Source organism: Colias eurytheme, chromosome 27 (genome assembly GCF_061535395.1).
Source record: "Colias eurytheme isolate Ceu_HAF_F1 chromosome 27, ilColEury1 Martin Lab GWU primary, whole genome shotgun sequence".
Taxonomy (NCBI): Eukaryota; Metazoa; Arthropoda; class Insecta; order Lepidoptera; family Pieridae; genus Colias; species Colias eurytheme.
This window is the reverse complement of record NC_143006.1, coordinates 1657319-1683470: the sequence shown is the minus strand read 5'-3', so window position 1 is coordinate 1683470 and position 26152 is coordinate 1657319. Positions and strand designations below refer to the sequence as shown.

The 26152-nt window shown below is 31.2% G+C and overlaps 1 protein-coding gene across 1 annotated transcript in view; it reads left to right on the top strand.

Annotated features, from left to right (window-relative positions):
- The first annotated feature begins 3184 nt into the window (after positions 1–3184).
- Positions 3185–26152, top strand: part of LOC149896759 (protein amalgam-like) — a 152786-nt gene continuing 129818 nt past the window's right edge. The window contains exons 1-2 of the mRNA XM_090117334.1: positions 3185–3264; positions 20634–20797. Of these exons, the coding sequence (XP_089973460.1) occupies positions 20731–20797 (67 nt within the window). The 5' untranslated portion in view covers positions 3185–3264; positions 20634–20730. The remainder of the gene's footprint in view (positions 3265–20633; positions 20798–26152) is intronic.

Sequence of the window (26152 nt, the reverse complement as noted above, 5' to 3'; positions counted from 1 at the left end):
AGTTTGTTTTAGCACTTGAGGTTTTTATGCGAATGCATCGGGAGTGAAGCAACGTGCTAAAACTAAGATTAAATAAGAATCAAAATAATAATTACTATTTTATTGATAAGAGGTGATTTCCAAAATAAATTGAATATTTTATTATATTTTAGTTGTCTACTAAACAAATACAGTCGGCACTCGACAGAAAGATAATACATACCTCAGTAATATGCCGCTTAAACGGTTCAAAAATTTTAACCGACTTTCCTAAAAAAGACGGTAAGTAGTATCTTTTTAATTTAAAATTACTTCTTATAGAGGACATCATAATTGCATGCGAGCAAACACGCGGTCAGAAAGCTAGTTAGTATGCAATTTATTCACATGACAGCATCGTTACTGAGAAATTGCATCTTCTCTATTTATCTACAAAGTAACATCATTATTATATCGGAAGTTATAATTATATGTTTATAATACGAGCATCTTATCATACTTATCTACTTACGTAGGTATTTCTTCAATGACTCAATGTATATCGAAAATACATAATGTGATAATATCTCTAAATCTTACTAGGTACCTACTTAATATTATAAAGCAGAAGAGTTCGTCTGTTTGTTTGTTTGAACGCGCTAATCTCAGAAACTAGGTACTGGTCCAATTTGAAAAATTCTTTCGGTGTTAGATTAGCCCATTTATCGAGGAAGGCAGGCTATATATATCATCAAAATCAACAGGAGCGGAACAACGCGGGTAAAACCGCGGGGCACAGCTAGTTTTAATGAAAACGCAAGTGAATCCACATGCTTGAAGTTAGTTCATTAATAAATTAATCCCCTTCAAGAAAATACATGACATAATTTTAACCGCATGACAAGTTCCATAATAAGTTAAGTATTAACTTATTCAACTTAACCACAGTTAGGTCACCTAGGCTTTATTGTAAATAGGTATTATAGTTTAACGGGAATTTCCATTCTAAATAGGATAGAGCCTTTTAAATTATAAGGAAAATGTAAACACAGTCACAGTCATCATTACGTCATTTTTATATATACTTCTAAAAAGCTTCTAAATATTTTATACCCAGAAATAATATATTTAAAACAAATTTTAATTCACGAAAAAAGTATTTTAATAATATTTGAAGTAAAAAGAACTAAGTACTAAGAAGTTTAGGTTTTGTGATAGACTTTATACTCTACAGTCTACACTCTACAGTCTACAGTATAAGTTTTCTGAAAAGCAATTAGCTAGACTTCTTCTAAAAGCGCTTTTCCATCGTCATTACAATGTAAAAACAAGCAAAATTATAACGCATAATCAAACTCATATCAACGTTCGATTATAACGCTTCCCTGTAAAAAAGTAATACATAATTCAAATTCGGGCCAATGCTACATCGTGACTAAGTTACACTGGGTCCTGTCAAGTATATAGTCTATGGTCCTGTCGGCCATATTATTTAGCCGAGAAAGCATTCAAAGGAGTATTTACGCGCACTGCGGAGAATTATTCATATAATTTTTTATAAGTGTTTATGGATAGTCATAACTATTTGTGCCTAACTATACATATAAAAACCAATATAATAAAAACAATAAATAAATAGGCTTCGCGTCATGGCAATACCGTCACGTCATAGAGTAAGGCGACGATTTTGGTACTTTGAATCTTGCGAAAGAAGTTTCACTTCTGACACGTGAGCTCGTTACACAAGCTCTTGTTTTAATATTACGACTACCTATCATGTATTTTTCTATTCATTCATTCAAGTTTGAACAATCCACAGTGCGTATAGATCCTTCGTTTGACAGTTTTATCGATCACGATCTACAAATTAACGAGTATCGACATTTCGGATCTATACGAATTTTTTATTTTTCATTGTTGATACGTTTAAATTAAATTATAATATTATTGTGTGAGAGTGCATGAATTGCACTTTGAAAAATGTTTTACTGTAGTGTGCTGTGTGCAGTCAACGCAGACATCGCTTGAACAATCTCTGCCAGGCAATCTAAGATAACCTTGGTATTTATTAGAATTTAATAATATGCATATCAATCAATTATTTTGCTACAGAAAATAAGTTTCAGAATATTTTCACATGTTTAGAACTAGATGTATTGTATAACATTAACTAACATAAATACCTCTACATCGGGAAAGCTTTCTCAATATTCGTTCAACTGTTTTGTACTTACGTACAGACATATGCAATGTTAAAATCAACAAATGACTCAGTGTTCACACCATTACATAGAAAAACTCTTAGTACGAAGGTCGTCTCTGTGAAAAATATTAAAGGTTAAATAAATAAGAAAACACTTCAACATAAAACAATAAAATAGTCGAAGCCTATGGTGAAGTCATACTCACCTAAATACAAAGAAATTAAACGAATTTATATCTTAACTCCATCGGAATAAGGTTGATAATGATTGTATCAAATTCCATGGTAGCTTAAAAGCTCTAGTTACGTCATTTGTTTGTGCGCGTAAGGCGAATTTGTATGTGTTCTATGGATAATGTTCAGGTGTAGTGATGTTCGGAATGTATATCGATAGTGAAAAACGTTTTATCGTTATAATATACTTAATAGTTTCTGTTATTGTGTAAATATTTGTTGTAGGTGAATAGAGTAATTGTTATTTTCGTTTGAAACGGGAAAAAATATGATTTGTTTTAGTTATCCTTAAATTAGATCAATTCCATTACATTTTATCTATCATTCAGTATGTCTGTAGAGTATAAATACTTGTTTATTAATTGACTGTACCTAATTTGGTTTCACGCTTGTACTACCACTATAATGGTATGTATTTCCTAAGTTTTAGTTGATTAAATACTATTTTAGAAAATAATTTAACTCATCCGTTTTAAAAAAGGAATTAATTTCGCAACATCTTTCTTATTTCCACCTAAAAGGAATGCTATGAATGAAATTATTAGCTCTAAACTTATAGCTTCTCCTTAATATCATATTTTTCTGCACAAATTAACTGTAAATCAGTCGTATGACATAAAGCGTAATACTTTTATTTTATAATTAGATTATCATTATCATCATTACACCTTACACTTCTAAAGACATTATCTTGGAAAATTATCGACCCCGCACTTCACTAGTAACTCACACACACAAGCAAAACCGTATCATACAAGTTAAGCTAAAGATGTAAAGCATTCGTTCAGAAAGCGACGCGTCGGAAAATTATTAACCAACCGGCCAGTCTGTTTTTAGTCGTGCAAGAGAGAGGTAGTGTCGTCCGCCCGGTACGTGCAAAGTTTATTTTTAATGCGTATGCGTTCCATTTTTGATATTGAAATTTAAAAATATATCCAGTGTAGAGTGAGTGAAACGGTATTTTTTGTGCATTTTGTGTTTGGATTAGTTCTATTTTATTTTATTTGGAGGGAACGTCTTATTTTTGCGAAAATAGCATCGGTGTGGTAAGAAATTATTTTAGGCTATGCAGCGGCTGGAGCGTCTTGAATATTTGAAATTTATATGCTGGTCCGCTAGTTTTATTGCTCGTTTTATCGGTAAATATAATGGTCTATGAATAAAATTTACGATATTGATATGCAGTAATGTGCGGTATTGAGGAATGTTTTTTATTTGTTATTAAAATTAAATACAGATAGTAAAGTAATTGCTTATAAGTAGGTACGACGTACTTGGTACGAAATAATATTTTGAATCAATTTTCGGCTAAACTGTACATTATAGGGCGTGGAGTTGAGATTCGTAATTTTTTTTGTGGTTAGCTATTGTCCTATGGAACCTAAATCTGAAATTTCACAGCGCGAAAACTTTTTGTTTTTGAGTCACGAATTTTTGAAAATCGGAAAATTTTACTCCATTTTATCTTTGTAACGCGAACTTACTGTTATGACAGTGTCAAATTGACCTACAGCGATTGTCAAACGTGTTTCATTTCAGGTAAAACATTTCTATCTAACGAAAAAAATATTATAATTTAAATTTTATTTATGAAATTTGTATATTTTTTAACAACAACATTAAAAATAATTATTATTAAGTATAGTTTTTGTAAAATAGATTAAATAAAATAAAATTATTAATATTCGCAATTTATAATTTAACAAAAATATTAATCGAAGTGTCTAGTCGTCCGCTAAACGGATGAATAAAATAAATTAGTCGTCCGATTACCGGATGAATAAAATAATTTAATCGTCCGATTATTCGGATTACTAGATAACCTTTTAACACTAAAGCTAGTTGGGTTGGACTAAAGCAAAGGGGGCGCAGGACTTTTGATGGAGTTGGTGTCATTTTAACACCTATTTATTATTGTTTTATCGTAAAGATAACGCTAATATAAGCATGTTTTATAGGAACAACTTTTCTCTAAAATCAAAAATGGCGGAGATATTCACCCTCAATTCGTTAGGTTAGGTTTAGGTTAGGTTAGCCTTTAGGTTAGGTTAGGTTAGGTTTCTTAAAAAAAACTACACAGAAATAGGAGCCCCGCGAAGCGGGGCTCCGTCGACGCGCAAAAAAAAATCAAGTTAGGTTAGGTTAGCCGTTAGGTTAGGTTAGGTTAGGTTTCTTAAAAAAAAAACTACACAGAAATAGGAGCCCCGCGAAGCGGGGCTCCGTCGACGCGCAAAAAAAAATCTAGTTTAGGTTAGGTTAGCCGTTAGGTTAGGTTAGGTTAGGTTTCTTTAAAAAAAAAACTACACAGAAATAGGAGCCCCGCGAAGCGGGGCTCCGTCGACGCGCAAAAAAAAATCAAATACCTACGTGTGCCCTCCTCCCCCCACAAAAAACCTATAATACGTGCGGCAGTTCTCTAAAGAAACCCCGATAACCTAACTATATAGATAAATAGATGTTATCGGACGATTAAATTATTTTATTCATCCGGTAATCGGACGACTAATTTATTTTATTCATCCGTTTAGCGGACGACTAGCGCTGTCCAATATTAATTGTACGCTTTGTACCATGGAACAAAACAATAACGACGTCATTTTCAGTTGCCGTTCGTTTGCTGCCTTTCAGTCGAGATCGTTTCGTGCGTACTCCTGTTAAGCCCTAAAACTGGCAACCTACAAAACTATTAAACTTTTACTTTTAGCATACAAATAGGTAGCGAGGAGCGAAGCGACGAGCGTGTTAGGTTAACATTTGAACTGCCGCACGAGCCGAGCGAGCGAAGCGAGCGTGCCGCGGCAGCGGCCGGCGAGTGCCAGAAGCGACTTTAGGGCGATTCCCACTCAAACAAAAAAAAAAACTACAGATCATACTAATGTCTATTACATTAAATCTGTCATATTTCAAATCAAAGAGCTAATGCAATATTACTAGTATTGAAAACTATTATTGTAAAGTAATAATTAATATTAATTGCTTCAGATCAATGTGGAACTGGAAAAAAATACCTAAAGCAAAGGGGGCGCAGGACTTAGAAAATTTTTGATGGAGTTGGTATCATTATAACACCTATTTATTATTGTTTAATCGTAAAGATTACGCTAATAAAAGCATGTTTTGTTGGGGCAACTTTTCTCTAAACTTGATCATTACCAAGATACATGACGGATTGTAAAATGTAAATTTTTTCAATGATGGAATATTATGTATTCAATATTAAGCTGCGAAAGTCCGAATCTAGCTAAAAAACGTTACGCTAAAATAAGCATTGCATTATCATAAGACTTGCCACAGAACCGAAGCTGTCAACCCCGAATTCCACGTGGTCTTGTCTGCCCTACCCCTAGAGTGTATGTAAAAAGCCGGAGGCGCGGAGGGAGAGCAGCCCTCGCCCGCCGTGACAAAGCTCGGGAGCCGTGCGGAGCGGAGCGGCTGAGGCTGGTCGCCGAAGGCGACCAATAAGCTGAAGCTGCGAAGTGGAGTACGGGCGACCGTGCTTTGTCACGCAAGGGCGGAAGGGCTGCACTTCCCGTAGCGCCGGAGCTAAGGCAGTGTCTGAGACAATATAAAAAAGACATGAGGAGGTAGGGAAAGGGTTAGGTTAGGTTTTATCATCAATCTTTGAGGGCGAATATCTCGGCCATTTTATATTTTAGAGAAAAAGTTTTTTTTATAAAACATGCTTATTTTAGCGTTTTGAATAAAAATTATGTATTTTATGATTCCTATACAATTTTCACTTTAGATCAAAAATTTTCTAAGTCCTTACTTTGCGCCCCCTTTGCTTTAGGCGGACCAAAACTTAATTTGTAAATATCTCGAAAACTATTAATTTTCGCGCCCCCCCCTTTACAGGGGAAGTTCCTAGTACCCACCCCCCCTCTCTCCACCCCCCACTACCCCCAAATTCCACGCCCTATAATGTACAGTTTTACCCAATTTTCTTTCTCGTTTACTAAGTTGTGTAATTTTTAGAAGAGTTCGGAATAAGTAGGCCTAGGTAGGTATATAGAAAAAAATACATTGACTGATCAACTTTTCTTATTTTGAAATATTTGTCGTACCCAGTAAGTACCTACCTCAAACATAATAAACCTATCAAGGTGACTAGATAACATTAATAATCGACTGTATTCATACATTTCTGCCAAAATTTCGGATATTTTTACACAGATAAATAAAAGTATTACGCACAACTGTTACCTACTTTAAAATTCCATACAGAAAATTTATACGCAATATAGGTACCTAAGTTGAATATAAAGCTTTCAAATTCCTAGGGTTAAAGTATTTCATGTACCAAATCAAATTTAGGCTATAGACTGTCACGATCCACGGTACAGTTAGGTATTAAGGCACAGATTATAAATCTAGGTCATTTGCAAATCTAATGACATCATCCACCCTCATTTTCTATTATAAAAGGTTCTTGGAAAAAGTGAAATTCACTGCAATAACCCGTGACCGCGCTTGCGGTGTTCGGAAGCTCGTACTAAATAAAAAAATTATATTATAATGCCGAAGACTTTGTTTGAACGTTCTAACCTCAGGAACTACGGGTTCGATTTGAAAATAATTTCAGTCCTAGATAGTCCATTTATTGAGGAAAGCTATAGGCATATATCATCACGCTAAGACTAACAGGAGCGGAATTTTTCGAGGTAAACCGCGGGGCATAACTTGTTAAGAAAAAATGAAGTTTTGATTCCGTTCTAATCTTTATAATTAATTTCAAATGTATGCACTCATAAATTAAACGATTATTTAACTAGTTTAAATTACATTTAATACTGCAAAGGTTAGGAGAGGCTGAGTAGGAATATTTTGTAGAAAGTTGAACAATTCTAAATGCCAGGAGCGGTGCCCTAGCGGCCATTTGTAAATTATTTGAGATTGTTATTTAGTAAATTATGTATTTATTTTTATTGTTATTTAGGTATTTGTAATTTGACTCGAGATTTTAGCGATAGATCTAAAAAAATGCATTAATATTACAGTAGTTTTGATGTTTAATAAACATTTTTATAGTCGGAAAGATACGAATGAATGAACGAATGAAAGAATTGGATTGAAAAAAAAATCTTTTTATCAATGTTTTTTGGAAGATATTTTTACTTAGTTACTAGTGTTTACTTTATTTTTTTTCATCAAGATTAAATCCCAGTACCCCTTCATAAACTTACAATGTAACTCAAACGTCATATCTCGTAAAAATAAAATTTATCTCAAAATTTCCATTTGAATCTAAAGCCTACATTCGAGTATCTTCTATGATAAAAAATACGATAAAACTCGTATCCATTTGAGATTATGTATTGTGTATTGATTTGTGTAAAATTCATTCATTTTTTGTTGTAGAAGTTTTTTTAACTCTTAAAGATTCGATGACGAAAATTTAAATACGAAATTTTAGGTTTTTGGAAATGTTTTTTTAATATCAAGTTAGTTTTTCTTGCTTTTCAAGGAAATGGATACTGTATTGCACAATTTTAATTAGTCAACTATGATTAAAATATCATACGAGTGATTTTTTTAATTACAATCTTTCATCAGCACGTAAATCTGCATAATATTGAGTATATTATGCAATTATTTAGAATTAAATAATTACCTATTTTATACATTTCATAGTTACAGACAATATACCTATTACTATAGCAGACAAAGTCATGTCAAAACCTAGTGTTTTACACGAGTGCAACTAACAAAACGTCGTACTGAATAATTCAAACACTTGGATACGATGTAAACATTCAATTGCTATTATTTCTTCTCGATTGGATAAATTAAGACGCTAGAAATATATGTGTGACGCATTTGCTTATTTATTTTTTATACTACTTACTACTGGTTTCTACTAGTATACTCTACTTACTACAAAAGAGCATATTTTTTATTCTTACTTTTGTATACTACATTAATTAGGAGAGGTTCTACGAATTTACATCTAATATCTAATATATATATATTATAAAGGCGAAAGTTTGTAAGGATGTATGGATGTATGGATGTTTGTTACTCTTTCACGTAAAAACTACTGAACCGATTACAATGAAATTTAGCACACATATAGAGGGTAACTTGGATTAACACATAGGATAGTTTTTATCCCGGAAATCCCACGGGAACGGGAACTATGCGGGTTTTCCTTTGCAAACGCGGGCGAAGCCGCGGGCGGAAATCTAGTCAAACCATATTTTTGAATTAATAACATAGTTTATAGAGAACCCTGTGTGGCTAACGAATGCGTATAGAATCGATATATCCTGTGTTCCATTCTCGGACAAAAAAAATGTCTCCGTCTTTTTTTTAACGTGAGGAAATCGGCAGAAGGCTGGACTACTACTTTTCTTTCCTAAATTATTGCTCTAATAATTTTATTATCATTAATTATCAAACATTACACACACAACTTCCAAAGAAGATCATATTCATTTCTAAAAACTTTAGTATGCATCATATCGCATCACATTACATAAAAAACAACATATTATAATATCGTATTTATGCAAATCTAACGCGTTTGCAAATTGATCTTGCATAATTATTTGCATACACGCAACCTTGACATTCATCGAACATTACTTATCTGTGGTCTATGAATTGGCGCGCAAATAACTGTCATAATAATTTTTTTTTAATGAATCATGCGGTTTTATTTTTCTTTCGCGCTTTTATTAGCTTCATCTGTAGCTTTGTACGTTTGTATGTGAACGACGACGTAGACTCGATTTTGACCCAATTTATTCAAACTTTGCATAGTTACGGATTCAATTTACGGATCAAGGATTAGTGATAATACAATAACTTCATTGGTAAATTTAATTTTTTTTAATTTATTTATTTCTAGTTATGTAATAATTTGTGTTGTTTTTACAATATTTGTTATTTTATTCGTATTATCAACTGCCTAGTTGGAACAATCTGAAGTGTTGCTAGGTTATCAAAATAATTTCTCCCGTATAAAATCTGTTTATGTCTTTGTAAAGATAAAAATAAATCTTATTTGTATGATCACCCAGAGGCCTGGGAAAGCGTACGTGCGTGACTGACAAATATATGTCAAAAATTGGTTTATCTTATCTGTGAGTCGATATGTATTATCATTATTATCTATAAAGGTAACTGTGTTTTTTACGTACAATAATTCGGCAACAGCTTCTATACGATAATCATAGACATTTTGTATTCATCATTTTTATCTATGGATAGAGAGGCATGATAAATTTGAATCTAGAATTTTAGATATTGATACTGTACTATAGCCACGATGATATTTGAAATTATGTAAGGCAACAAAAGTTTTATTATAGGTGGTAAAATATTATCGATAAAAGTACTGCTGAATATAGGTACTTTAGTTATCAAATCTACATTATCTAATTTAAAACAGTTCTTGTTATCAATAGCATTACGTTATTTACAATATTGCTATCCTTCAAATAACCTCACCAATAGACTTATTTTCTCGTCAAAATACTATTAAGTTCCGCAAGCCACAAATGAATTAAATAAAAAGTAAAATGACAAATTCAATTTCGTTTCTAAACGTATCAAATTTTCAATTTGAAATTAACTGTAATCGAAACGTTAGCCGCACTTGTCAAAAAAAAGCAAGCAGCTGACAACCGTGAGATCAGTGGTCTCAGCTTTCTAACCTTGAAATCTAATACAAAAAGACATTTAGCAAACACGAGGGGTTCTAAACAATGACATTGACGCAATATCGATAAAAAAAATAAAAGGTGTCAAAATCGAGCGGGGAATTTGAATTTGGAAGGGTTCGCGCTACGTGTTCGAAATTTAAATGACAATGTGAATGAAAGAGTCGGCTAGTGATGTACCTACGAAGAGAGAATTAGGAACACATTTGAATATTATCATAATTTGTTTTTTATTCACGTTCGGTCAAAGGAAACGTCGAATTCTTTTTGCGTTTGGCGGCACGTGTAACAATTGATTTCTTTCTCTGATGTCATTCGATTCTTAAATATAGAATAGTGAAATGGCTCAGAAAAGAGACTGCAATAGACTAAATAATTTCAAAATATTTTAAATTATAAATAAATATTAGACTGAAAATATGCTTTTATACTTTACAGACATAAATTATCTAATTCATAATGTTATTTTAAAACTTCCGTAAGCGTGAAGCATGAAATATATACATAAATTCTTGTATAAAAAAGGTAATATGTTGAGTTGAATAGCAACGTAACACATATCGTTTGTAAATAAGAGTTTTGTAACCTACTATAGCAATAGATAATGGTTAATCATAATGTTGACAATAAACAGATGCAATGTGTTTATATTATTATCTTTATTATTTTTATTAAAACGCAATAATTAGTCTTTAAATAGCTCTGTTTAACTTTATACATTCGTCAATTCCTTCACATTAGAAGAGAAACTACCAAATTTTATTCTACAGATTTATTATTATTAAAACGCAATACTTAATTATTCTTTAAATAGCTCTATGTTTAACTTTATACATTCGTCAATTCCTTCACATTAGAAGAGAAACTACCAAATTTTATTCAACAGATTTTCAGTTCGAACAAAACAAAAACTTAAAAGTAAACATTTTATGTTAACATACCAAACAATTACATTTTCCATACTATCTATTTAACAAACAGAACACAGAACACCAATTCATTCTTCATTCAATCAATGACAAGCATGCCACAAATAAAGTCTCTTTTCAAAAGAAAATTAATAAAAGATACACGCATCAGGCGGTCTCCGTTTGTTCCTCTGACACATATACCATAGAGTTTAAAAGAAAGCCAACCTCATTCACTTCCGAACGTAATTATCATAACTCGTTCATCTCGTTCATGAACGAACGCAAAAAATCATTCGATGCCAATGACATTGCGCCAAAAGAGCGAAAAAGCGCGGGACGCCGCCATGTTTTATTTATAAATTTAATGTTTATTGTTATGGTACGACGAGTTTTTTCAGAATTCATAGGAAGTTGAGGTTTCATATTAATTTTTATGGGTTTGTCAGAATATGGATGAGAGATAATATGTTATTTTTGGCAAAGATTTTTCGAAGTAAATATTTTTAAATACATATTTAAACAGACAAACAAAGAGTAACAAATAAATTATTTACGGTGGCGGTTACGCTGAATTTCAAATATTATTTGAGACAAATTCCGCAAAACTTTAAAACTAAACAAAAAATACCTGTTTCACAAATAACAATAGTTACTAGTTACTGCATACAATTTAAAATACGTGTATGACTAAAGTTTTAGAATAATTCCAAATACTTAACATTAACCTTGATAATAATTAGCAGACGTATATAATTACATGCTTGTATATATGTATATCTATATGTGACTTTACATATAGCCTTTGCCTTCCGGTCTTAAAAAAAAATGACATAAGTCATAAACATTCTGCTTTTTTCAGCCATAAACATTCTGTCGAGTTTATTTTCGTAAAATTTTATCGAGGAAGAATTAAATATTTGCATTGATGTAAAATAAATTATTATAAAAAGTAAATTGTAATTGCAGTCGTATTGGCGTATCAAGGTGAACGTTTATGTGCCGCGAATTTTTGACAATTATACCATCGATATATTTTTTGTTTGTCTGTGTCATGGCTGCTTTATGGATGCAACCTTTCGGGAGTTCTTTTTTGTTCTTTTGGTATCCGGGTCGAGTAATAAAAGTAAAGGTAATTGGGATTCTTTATGTTTAAAGGTAAACGAGGATTAATCGGTTTGTAGGCTAGCCGGATAGTGAAAATTCATGAAATTGAGCAGAAAATAACTCTTCAGTTCCTTAATTCAATTTGGAAGAACAATTGATATTATTTTTTGTTATGTTTAGTGGGGTTTTAACGTTAGATTGAATGAAAATCCTTTATTGCTATAAAAATACAAATATGAAAGATATTATTTTCACGGAGATACACAAAAAACAACGCCCCATTACGTTAAATAATAATTATTTCCATTCAAAACGAATTACACAGAGCTGGCATTAAACACTAAATACGTCAAATATAATAACACTAAAGACTATACTAAAACAAACATTAAATAAGTATTTAATAAAACTTATAACGAAACAAAAACTAAATTTTCATCTAGCAGTTTTCCACATTGCAAATTATCACGAGCTTATCAGTTACGTCAATGTTAACATTCAGATAGCGATGTTTCCCTTGACACAGGATCGATTAGCTGTGCAAATAGCTTAGGAAATATATACTTTTATACTACTAAGTATATATTTATACCCTACTTATATGTATTATAAATGCGAAATTTTGTGAGAATGAACGAAAAACTATTCCATGGATTTTATAAACTTACAGTAATCCTACTAATATTTTAAATGCTAGTTTGTGAGGATGGATAGATGTTTGTTATTACACTATATATTACATTTATTTTTAAAATGATTTAAGGTTTTTAACGCTTAACCGCTTAATTTATTAATATCAAACATATCCTACATGTATAATATTGGCAAGAAGCATCGAACTATTGCTAATAGTAGGTACCTTACACATGTTTATCGATAAGTTCCACAGAATCTTATCTTATGCGTGTTTCTGCGATACACAGTCCAAGGGTGGAAAAATAGCAGTGGTGAATTGATTGCAATATAAAGAAAAATATCACAGAACATATAAAACCTCTTTTATATGTTCTGTGAAAAATATATGGTTAGGGAGCCAGGTGCAAATTTGGTTAACTATTTCCTCTCAAGAGATAATTCGTCAGACGCATGAGAGTATAGTATTATAAAGCCTCGTGAACGTCAGCTGGCGCTCGGTTGGGGGGGTGAGCGGTTGTAGCCTCCCACGCACATAGGAAAAAAAATACATTCATTCATTCATTTCCTCTCAGCTAAAAATTTGTCAAATTGTAGCTAACCCAATATCTCAACGAAAAAAAATAGTCAGCTGGTTACAACATGGTGTATTATACGTCAGCTGGTGTCTCGAACATGAAAGTTAAATTTAAAGAAAAATTTATTTTCCGTTATTTCCTCTCAAACAAAAATTTACCTGATGATAGCTTATATGTAACTGTGGATAAATATATATGTCAGCTGGCTGTATCTTGGTGGAAAAACCGTCAGCTGATACGGGAGGCTACAACCGCTCTTCCCCCCAACCGAGCTCCAGCTGACGTTCACGAGGCTTCATAATACTATACTTTGATGCATTTTACTAATTACCGCTTGAGAGGAACTTGGTCATAAAATCTGCTGCTGGCTCCCGGACCTTATTCGAAAAAATCTTTATTAATATTATAACTAAATGTGTTTGTTCGTCTTTCACGTCGCAATGGAACGATTTTATAATATGAATTTGTATCTAGAAATAGTAAGGGGACTAGACAGTGATATAGACTACTTTTAACTGAAGTGAAACATCTTTATTCCCACGCGGACGTAGCCACGGGTGAAAAGCTAGTCAACCTGTATATAACTGTAGATATTAACTTATCTGTATACGAAATTTCGGCAAAATTCGTTCAGCAGTTTTGGCATAACATAAACATATTCATATTCAAAGTTCTTGGATTATTAATATAGAATGACATACATAGGTCGTATCATACATTATAATAAAATTAATTATGAAATATTACCTAATCGCGGGTCAGTAGGACGACTTTCTAGATATGAATTTATTGTAATTTACTATCTTACTTTGATATTATCATATAAGACAGTTGTTGTTGTTTAATAAAATTACTTCAAGAACTCTATATTTGTTGTTTAGTAAATATTTTAAATAATAAGTAAAACAGTTCTATTATAGCTCTATTTATATGGATTTGAATTTGGAATCAGAATAGAATCCCTCGTTCCATAAAAAATAAAAAAAAGTTAAACTCGGACTTTTTTCGCGCCCTCATTTTTTTTTCTTAATTTGAGGGCAGTGTATTTTGTATCTAAAATAATTAAAATAAATATTTTTTACTGTCAAACAACGAGCAATTTAATTTCTTGATTCTGATTCGTAAAAAAGCAGTACATATATTTTAAATAGTACTAACAGCTCTCTTTTTACTATGTAACAGCTAAAAGATCAAACTTACAATACAATAGTGAATAGAATGTATGTGTTGGGTCAACAGTGACCTCTATGAGAAATTGTTTACGTAAACAACTTGTACTTAGAGAGTAATGTACATAAGTTATTACTATTAACTACCCTCAAACAAAGGGAAACTACGAATGGAAAATAGAAAACACATCCTATGGAAATGTGTAGAGAAACTTTGCGCGGTTTCTGAATTTTCATAGTATTTTTGGCCTAAAAAGTATTATCGAAGTAGGAATATACCTATGAATAAAATCAGTAGAAATAGTCATTCTTTAATTATTCCGAGACATAAAGAAACAGGAGTCCGTTTTATTAAAAAAGTTTTATTAGTTATTGCTTCTTGTATGACTTGAATCTGGTGCAACTATCTATTTTCAATATTTCATCAAAATTTGTCCAACAATTTAATATATTTTTTTAATATTATCTCATATTATCATAAAGCATGGTTATAATACACAAAACAAACACGTGTCAATGCAAACAATTTCACCTTCGCTTTCTATCAGCGGACATGTTTATTTTTAGTTATTTATTTATTGCCTCATTAACATTCCCTGTTCTATTAATAATTGTTATATTATTAAATAATAATAACTATTACGTATCATCACTACATAGTACATACCTAGTAAAAAACGAATCGCTCGCTGTCTGTTCTTATGTATGCTTAAATCTTTAAAACTACACAACGGATTTTGATGCGGTTTTTTTAATAGATAGAGGAAACTTTGGTATATAATTCGTTTAAGCTATTAATCAGTTTAAGTTTTAGACGAGGCGGACGAAGACGCGAACGGAAAGCTAGCTTGTGTGTTTGTAATCCTCACGTAAAAACGACTGATCATTTCTGAATGAAATTTTGGTACAGAGATAGATTAAAATAAAATCTTCTTTGCATCTATCAAACCACAAAGTTGCAAGTTGATAGATACTTTCCTTACTGCTTATCAAGTCTATTAATATTTTCAACATACAGACAACCATTTAATAGATAGTATTTCATAATAAGATAGATTACTATGTAACATTTATCTGAGTACTAAATTATCGTAAAATTAATTATGTATCTATTAACTCTCATAACTTATTTCTCAACATTTAGGGCTGATTTTTCAATGCTTGGATAAAACTTATTCGTCGTATAATGTTGGTAGAAACTCTCCAGTAACTCGTATATGTAGTACTTTTAATGACCTATGTAAGTCGTTGGGTGGTATAATAGACATAAATTTTGATTCACTTGTAGTTTTTCGCAAAAAAATTACTAAATTCTTGTTTGGTACAAAAATTCAGTAAAAAAAAAATGTTTAACGATTTATTTATTTTTATTTTTGTAATTAAATTAATTTAAGCACTTAAAATAACAGTAACGTAATTATATGTATAAGTTTTCTTGTGCATACCTGTAATTGGTGTATACATCACATTAATATTCGTTAGTTGTTTAGATCTAATTGTTATAATTTTTATGTGTACTCTGTTGGTATGTCTAAATAAATAAATAAATAAATAAATAAATAAGTATAATGTATAAAACTACCATTTTAAAAACGTATTCTAATTGCCCGTATTTGACAGTTTACGTGACATTTTAATATCATCGTGTAATACTTTATTGGACGGATAAGGTTTATCCAAGCATTAAAAAATCGGCCCTTAATGAACTATCCTATCAAGCCTTTCAAGCAGATGCAATACCTATAGGTAAATTTTCGCTTTAAGTTCATGTAGGCTTATATACCTATATCATACTTAAATCTGAATATAATATGGGATACGAGACTAATAAAAATAAAAATTACCCATGAATTTATGAGATATATATATTAAAATTGTTTTAACTTTTAATAAATTGCATTTAAATAAGGAAACATATAGTAAATAATATCTTTACTAATTATTATAAAGCTGAAGAGTTTGTTTGAACGCGCTTATCTCAGGAACTACCTACTGGTCCGATTTGAAAAATTTTTTCGGTGTTAGATATCGAGTTGGCTAAGACCAAAACTGCGGGAAAAACCGCGGGGCACAGCACTAGCTGTTACTAGGTGTTTATGTGAAAATGTAGTATTAAGTTATATAAGTTACTAAACTTATACATATAACTAAGTACTACATTTTCACATAAATCACCAATCAAAAATCAAAAATGTCCCTACAAAACACATTATATTTGTAAAACATTATAAATTTAAAACTAATAAATATTACCTGTGCATTGAAAGCTTTATAATTTATATTCTATAAAAAAAATACAATGACAGTTTATTTGGCGGGAGCGGCCATCTTTGATCTTTACGAGGGTTCAGAATGGCTTATAAATTAAATTATGATTTATGTTCATTGCACTAGCTTGCCCCGCGACTGCGTGTATTACTATCATAAATATTTATGTTAAGTTAATTATCTTGTTCTACTTATTATAATGGGCTTGATTAAATTTATAAACGTTTGTTTTAAAAGCGAGTGAGTACGTTTGAAAATAATAGTTTTTGTTTTTTTTTGCGATTCTATACTCGTTTAAAAATGAGATTATTTGCAAAGAAGTTAAAATAGAAGATTAAGACAATTATAAAACGTGAGTTATCTGTACATAACGTCCGATAAGATAGGCCAAACTGTTTCAAAGATATATACATACAGAGAAATCTTTAAACACCTTTGCTCTATTACAGCTCTATAATATCAATTGCACTGTTAACTATATCCAATCAAAACCTGTTGTTTTCAAAGTACAAAGTTTTCCGCCCGCGTTTTCAAAGAAAATCCCGCATAGTTCCCGTTCCCGTGGGTTTTCCGGGATAAAACCTATCCTATGTGTTAATCCAAGTTACCCTCTATAGGTATTTATCTCTATAATATTATTATTATATTTTTGTGAAAGAGTAACAAACATAACCGCATTCGCATTTATAATATTAGTAGGATATTATATACATTCTGTAAGTAGGTATATATAAACAAATAATCTTCATTTAGTATTACAAAATGAGCAGAACATTTGTCACAATCAGGTCCAAGGTCCCATAATTCAGTTATGGCTCAATGGTTGACATTGGACCTATGGGCTTGGCCCGACAATAACGATAAAAAGGTATTAAGTGTTTTTAATGTTAGCATTGTAGTGGAATAAGAATTTGATTTATCTATTGTGGAAATCCTAATAATTATATTCGTGAATGAATACAACCTAAATATAAAATAGCTTTTCGCCTGCGGCTTCGCCCGCGTTTTCAAAGAAAAGCCCGCATAGTTCCCGTTCCCGTGGGATTTCCGGATAAAATCTATCCTATGTGTTTATCCAAGTTACCCTCTATATTATGTGCGGTAAATTTCATTGATCGATTCAGTTGTATTTGCGTGAAAGAGTAGATAACAAACATACAAACATACATCCATGCTCACAAACTTTTGGCATTTATAATATTAAATAGTAGGATAGGACAAACCATAATAAATAAAAATATTTTTTTCTGACCTCCGCCATATATAAAACCGTTTTTGAACGTTATTTTAAAAGTATGAACTTACAAAGTAGGTTTAAATTTTAACCAAACGTCGCATTTCACCGTTTAGGAGTTTTCTACTTCTTTACAACTTATGTAGATACTAACATATAAATTGTAAGGTATTTCGTTACAAAATACTTAGCATAATATCGTTATTCATACCCAATTACCGTCGCAACGTTACTGTGAAATACCGTTATTAACCATAGAGATTCAAATCGATATTACCAACGATTACTTGATTATTATGAATTATAGTTATAAATTACTATTTATGCGTAAAATGATGTACGGTCATAATAGTTGAAGAATTTTAATATATCTTTGAATTAACTTTAGTAATTATGTTGTTTACCGGTCTATCTATTGAACATAGGTTATGGCCTATGGGTTAATTAGGCCAAATTTCGATAGATATGGTATAAATACTAAATATAATGTACCTAATAATAATTCTGAGTCATTTATTCATTCAACTATATAGATATCAAGCAGTACTTTTGAATCGTAAATATAATAACTACTAGCTGTGCTGCAGTTTTACCCGCATTGCTCCGCTCCTATTGGTTTTAGCGTGATGATATAAAACCTTCCTCGATAAATGGGCTATCTAACAGTAAAATAATTTGGTTCTGATTTCCATAACACAAGCGAAAGCTTAGCATGGGATCAGATCATGCCGTGTGTGAAAATTGTCCCGAAATATTTATTTATTTATTATTAAAAACTATGCAGAACTATCAACTATGAATATAATAGTACTAATTGATTTTTTGAACTCCATTAGGCGCGTTGAGAGTAAAATTTCAAGGTCGCGTCATGGCAATACTGTCATGGAGTAAGGCGACGATTTTGTTATCTTTGAATCTTGATAAAGAATTTTTTTTATTTTGTATCAGTTTTACAAAGGAGTGAAAAAACCAAAAAATTAAAAATGATTGGCACTGATTGTATTGTTTTGTTTCTTTTAAAAATTAAATGTCATATTTTTTATTGAATTTTTGAATCAGTTTAACAATTATCGAGTACCTAAAATAAATCAATTGGCCATATTGAAACGCCACAGATACTCAAGACATAGATTAAAAATACATAACCCATCAGGAAGTGCTTAGGGTAGCCAGTGTAAAAATAGCCCCGATTTATTGATACAGTCCTTCCTTTACTTGTCTTTGATGTTGGAAGCTGGGATTTAATTTGTTTTTTAATCTGTCCGTCTGTTTATTGGAAATGTGTCCTGTGTCGTTGTAAGTGTAATGATTATGTAGATTGTAGTGTAATCTAGGTTGCTGTTTATCGAAGTTTTATCGAAGTTTGTTGAGCTTTTTTTGAGCGTTTAAGTATCAATTAATAAACTATTACAACAACGTGTAATGATTATTGTGTAGTGTGATCAAAGTTTCTGAGTTTTATCGAAATTTGTTGAGCTGTTTTCGAGTGTTTAAGCTATAGGTGACAAGTAAATTATTACAACAACAGAAATGTGCAGGATATAATATATTGTAGCTTTAGTAAGTTACAATATAAGTTTAAGATATATCAGGATAAAAAATACAGATTTAACAGATAAATGGATTATCTTTATGATGAATTTCATCCGATTATGTTTATTAATTTTTGCATGTAGAGAAAAAATCTCTACACGAAAACATTTGTATTGATTTCTCGCTCTAATTAAGTTTATACTAACATTCTTATCTCCGGAAATACTGTACTGTTTTTGATAAATTATCTTCAAGTGCTTTTAGTAATCATTCATGCATCTTCAGTTATAAATAAAGTTTTAAATTTTTATTTATGTGAACATTTTTTAAAGAATACAATAATTCGATCACGAAGCGGATTCTAATGCAATAAAATAAAAAACATTTACAAATGTACCTAATTTAGAAATTATAGACTTTTTAACGGATTTTAAACGTGATTTATTTTTTATCCTTTTAAAAATCAAACAAAGAAAATAATATGTAATTTTCTTAAAGGACTAAATAATATATGTATATGTATTTAAACAAACATTATCTTTTCCTATTATAGACCACTAGATATGGGGCCAAGTAGGTAAGAAGCTAGATAAGGCACGCCGCGTTGCAAAATATGTGTTATCTGTGAATTCTCATTTTCGTCTATTATTTATGATATGACATAAGACGGTAGCGTCTTTATTTTAAACGTATTTTTACTGTTATCTTCTTTCTTATATATAAAAATGAATCGCAAAATGTGTTGGTAAGCGCATAACTCGAGAACGGCTGAACCGATTTCGATAATTCTTTTTTTATTATATTCCTTGAAGTACGAGGATGGTTTTTATGTAGAGAAAGCGTAAACATGTACCACGGGCGAAGCCGGGGCGGACCGCTAGTTTAAAATGAAAATGGAAGAATTAAATAAAAAAATGTTTTGTTTAGGATTTAGATTGCTTTTGGAACCATACCGATACGGATTTTTTATCGTATAGATTTTAATATTTGTATATGAAGGCGCAGTGAGATTCAAAATGCACAAATATTGAGTAAAATGGAACGCATGTGTTTTTAATGTATAAAAATCGTTTTGGAAAACATATTATATTCAATTATCTCCGATAAAACGATATTTACAATTGACGTATTTCTTTTTTTTCAGATTACCAAGTGCCTAAAAAAGGAATGTGCCTTTAGTGACAGTGTTACTAGTGTAAAGTTTATTTTTGTATAATCTGTGTCTTACTAGTGAAAAAAAAATGGAGTTGAGAAGATTATCTATATATTTGGCGCTCTTCGTGTTCGTCTGCGTGTCACAATGTACAGGTATGTATTGAAGCATTATCACTACATAGTATAAAACAAAGTCGCTTTCTCTGTCCCTATGTACCTTTGTATGCTTAAATCTTTAAAACTACGCAACGGATTTTGATGCGGTTTTTTTAATAGATAGAGTTATTCAAGAGAAAGGTTTTAATATATAATTTATTAGGTTTTAGACAAAGCGGGCGAAGCCGCGGGCGGTAAGCTAGTTTAAGATATAATTAATAAGAATAATAAATTGTAGTACGTCAATGTTTAAAAATATACTATATCCAAACTAAAGTACCATAAACAAATAAAAACCGGCCAAGTGCGAGTCGGGCTCGCGCACAAAGGGTTCCGTAGCAGCAAATATAATAAATTACAGTTAAATCAACCTATCTCAAAAACTATAAGAGATACTTTGATCAAACCAAAAATCGTTGAAAGAGTTAATTAGCATGCATCACCTCTATTTTTTTTAGAATTTTATACCCCGTAGTTATAAAAATAGAGGGGGGGGGACATACTTTTTACGACTTTGAGAGCTGATATCTCAAAAACCGTTCACTTTAAGAAAAATGTTTTTTAGAAAACTTTATATCATTTTAAAAGACCTTTCCATTGATACCCCACACGGGTATGTACATCGAAAAAAAAAATTTCATCCCTCAGTTACATGTATGGGGGGCCCCACCCCCAATTCTTTTTTTTACTATTTAGTGTCATATTTTTGTAGCGGTTCATACAACACATATTCCCATCAAATTTCATCACTGTAGTACTTATAGTTTCCGAGTAAATCGGCTGTGACAGACGGACAGACGGACAGACGGACATGACGAAACTATAAGGGTTCCGTTTTTGCCATTTTGGCTACGGAACCCTAAAAAAGGTATGTAAAAAAATACAGATATTACATATTTATAACTGCCCTGGTATTTTTTGTCTGTGGATTATTTTATAAAACCATGCTATATTTAATCTGTGACACAGAGTTTTCATCCATGGTTTTCATAAACATTTATTTTGTAAATACCGTGCTCTACCGATAAATATTTAGTCTATGTCCGTTTATCTATAAAGAAAACACGGACAAGGTTGTTCACAAATAAATTTGTCTATGACTAACACAGTTTCAGAATCTAGTGCAGCTAGACTAGCTGGTCGTTAAGTCTATTAATATTGAAGGTTGAAAGTAATTTTATAGCACTTTTTGTTATTGTTTCCGTATTTTTAATATGTTCCTATTATTAAATTGATCGTGTATTTTATTCTTGTTGATGTTGTTTAGCTATCAGTAAAAAGATATTGTTTTCCGAACGTAAGGCCGCGTTTCCATCTGCAAGAAAACTTCCGCAAGAAATGTCCGACAGTCTGTCTGACAGCAGCTTGCACGTCCAATTCCGCGTTTCCACCTGCAAGTAGTCTTGCAAGCTGCTGTCAGACAGACTGTCGGACATTTCTTGCGCAAGTTTTCTTGCAGATGGAAACGCGGCCTTAGACTGTAGACACAAAATATGTTACACGTAACATTAGCATACTGTAACGTAAACATATATGTACTAAGATAATTTATTTTGTTCTGAATTCATTCTGACAAAACCATACTTTTTTAGATGTACTGTATATTAGTAGATATTAGGCATGCTAATTGTTACAACTCTTTATTTACAATACTAGTGTGGTACGTCACTAATACATATTAATTTTAAAAAATACGTTTTTAGTACTTACACGCCTGAAAATGAGAAGAATTAAATTCAAAGCATGCAAGCAACTATTCAATTTATAATACCTACAAAAAAGGCTATCTAATTTAGATGAACTATACCTTGAAATGTGCCTGTATTCGTTTATCTGATTCAGGTCGTTCACTTTAAAGTGACGTAATTTTATGTTTATTTAAATTTATAATGAGATAAAAAACATTAAGTTGGAACAGTTTTCGTATGAGATAAATCTTATAACAGAGACTAGAGAGATTAAATTTTTGTGTGAATGACATTTTTACGTCAATGAAATAGGTATTAAGCACAGGTATTAAGTAAACTTTTGTTATTTACAAAACGGTTTATTGTATGTAGCTAAAACATATCATGTGTCATTACTAATGAGCTAACATAAAATGTAATTGCATCGTACATAACATTTTAATTGTTTTTAATAGAGCAATCATACCAATTTAGTGTCAATAAAACTCGTTTCCTAACAAGGATAGGGAAGCGTTTCGAAAATGGAACGTAATTAGCCGAATCGATGACAGCGCGCGTCAAATCCGTCAGAGTGACAGCTGTCAAATTCATTCTTTTTTTGTTATCTGTTCCGTTATTTTGTAGCTTCTTAATATGGTATTGATTTTAACTGTTAAGGCTGCAGTCTAGCAAAATTGCGTTTTCAACGAGTTATTTGACAATTTTTTCCCGGCTAATGAAATGATAAACTGATTTTTTTTTTATTGTTTATCAATAAGTGTTATATACGCAATGCGCGTGAATTTTTTCACATCTATAAAGTTACTTTATGTTACCTTAATCAGGCCTTCAAGATAAGTCTCTTTCCCCCAAAGACATTTCGAGCTAACTTTGTGCACTCACTACGTTGCAACCGATTACAATTTACACAATCTGATCAGCGCATTATTATCCTTATATAGTCGTTATTAAAAACTGCTGAATACAATTGCCGGAAAACTTATGATTTTCTTAATTAGAACGTTATAAATTCATTAAATTTCCCATTTTTTGCCTTACAAAATCTATTGATAAATACTGCTAAAAGTTACTTTTTCCATTAATTTATTCGAGTTGGTTGAAGACCAATGAGTATTAATCCTTTAAAAAATTTTTTTTTTGAATTTTGATAATTCTTTAAATATTAAAAAAATATTTAAAATAATTAGGAAAAATCCTAGCGAATTTCTTTAGTCGCGCTCCTTGGGCCGGAGCGTTCTGACGTGTGCTCTACGCTCGATTTTACTTCATACCGAAGTGAAAGTTGCTCTACTTCATTAAATTTAATATTTTTGTTAATTGATTATTTTTATCTTAGTTTTGTGCAAATATTCGTATTTTTAAACATTTGATTTCGATATGGAAAATAAACGAAAAAAATACGCGTGTAACTACTAGAAAAAAAATTATCTTCGAACATAAAGTTAATGAAAACAAATAGATTGCAAAGGTGATTGGCAACAATTTCTTTATTTTACGGGGTGTCAGTAAAGGGATGTATATTTCTTTAAAACTAAAGTAAGCTCATAAATTTTCTTATAATATAATTTTTTTTAAGTTCCAAAAATGTTTATTTTTCGTTTGAGAAATACGAAATATAATATAAACTTGTATTGAGAACTTGAACTTCCCAAGTTCATCCGGGGAAATCCCCATACGGGGAAAATGATTTGTTTACTCCAAAATTGATCCGAGGTGTTTTAATTTTTTCTTCTAGTCATTTTCAACGTAGCGGCATGTTGTTTGATTATTAATTTTGTAACTTAAATACAGGATGTTGGTTTTATATTCTGATCTTACAGACGCGCTGACAAATTTAGTCCGCCATTTCTAGTTTAGTCTACCAACTTTAAGTACCAATATTAAAACGAATGGATTAATTATCATCACATCATCAAAACTCAGATGTAATGGAAGATCACAATAACATAGAAAATTCAGTGGGTGTTGAGAACTAAACAAACAGAAGTAACAGAGACGCGAAGAATAAAAAAAGAGGACGAAAACGATAATTCGTTGATGCTTTCCCTTTTCGACGTATTGTTAGGGTACATCACCAATCTGCAAAAAACAAAACTGATGATTCCCAATTGCTGATTAAAAATGAAAAACAAATAATCGACAACAGTGGTGAAAATTTGCTGATCACAATGAAACATCCTTCAGTGGTAGCAGATTTACTCATTTCAAATGTATCGATGAACAGCGTAAAGGAGAGGAGGACAGGAAAACATCATGAATGTGGATGGTGGATTGTATACAGGGTGTAATCGATAAGTATGTGCAGGCGATTATGACGTTATTATTGCAGGTATCAAAAAACTTAAAACTGATATCGAAATTACTTTACCTAATGAGCAAAATGACAATAACAACTTTTTAAAAGTATAACGAGAAATATCTAAAAAATTTACTTTATACACTCCCATATCAAAAAGGGAAAATGGGACTAGTAGAAGTTAAATGTCTAATTCCGGCAAAAGACATGAATGCGGAAGATGCGGTTAAAAAAAAAATTTAATATTTGAAATACAATGCAAAAAAAAACACTTTTGTCATAGATAAGAATCATGACTATTTTTTCTAAATTCAGGGACAACTAAACGTTGCAGAAGCAGAAGTCTGCTTATTTGCTGTTTGGACTGGAGTGAATAATTCGTTAAAAATAGAATATATAAAAAAGTATGTAACGTTTAGGCAAAATAAAATGATGGACCATTATCAAGATTTTACATAAATTGCCTACTGTCAGAATTGATTGATTCGAGACTTCAGCATTCGATGCCCATCAAGGACCCATCCTATATCATTCAAGCGATTGAAAAAAAAAGAGATAAATCCAGTGCAACCGATAAAGCATCAGAATGCTAGCAAAAGATTTATTAGGTTTATCAATATAAATCTATATATTACACATAATATAATAAATCTGTAGAAGACGCGAAGACTGACATCCGCGCGGACGGAGTTGCGGGCGGAAGCTAGTCAGAAATAAATATCTTTTGTTTTCATTTAACACAAACATTACATTTTTTTATTATATACAAAATTTGTTTATCCGTTTTATTAGTTAAACTGAACAACTTTCACTAAGAAACTTAGGTCGAAAAAAATGTATAGAGTTCTGCATTTTGTATGGAAAGCTTATTTTTTTTATATTTCGTCCAAATTTCTTTGTAAAAGTTGATCAGTTATATAAACATGAAGTTGAAGATATCAATAGAAAGTATTCGCAAATTTTGTGTACTGATAAAAAAAAATCACCCGGTGTAATTTTCACGAAAATTGTTTCAAATTGTCATTTTTGGTACTTATTACGAATATTAAATTATGCATACGAATGATTTAATTTTTAAAAATTAAGTGGAGCAACTTTCCCTTAGTACATTTGTATTATTTACATATAGGATGACAGGATGCATTTGTTTGCACTACTAGACCAAGCCCTTAAGTACTTTATTTGTTACTGCAATGAATAGATTGAGATTGTAAAATAGCAGATGCATTCCACATAGTTTTGATTGATCGTTTTTCTTGTACGTAGAGATGATCTGTCGATAAATTCTTGCTGTTGCTTTGTTTATTTTTCTTGATTTTTAATGTTTAAATAATTTTGTTCTGACTGCAATACATTACTGATTTATTT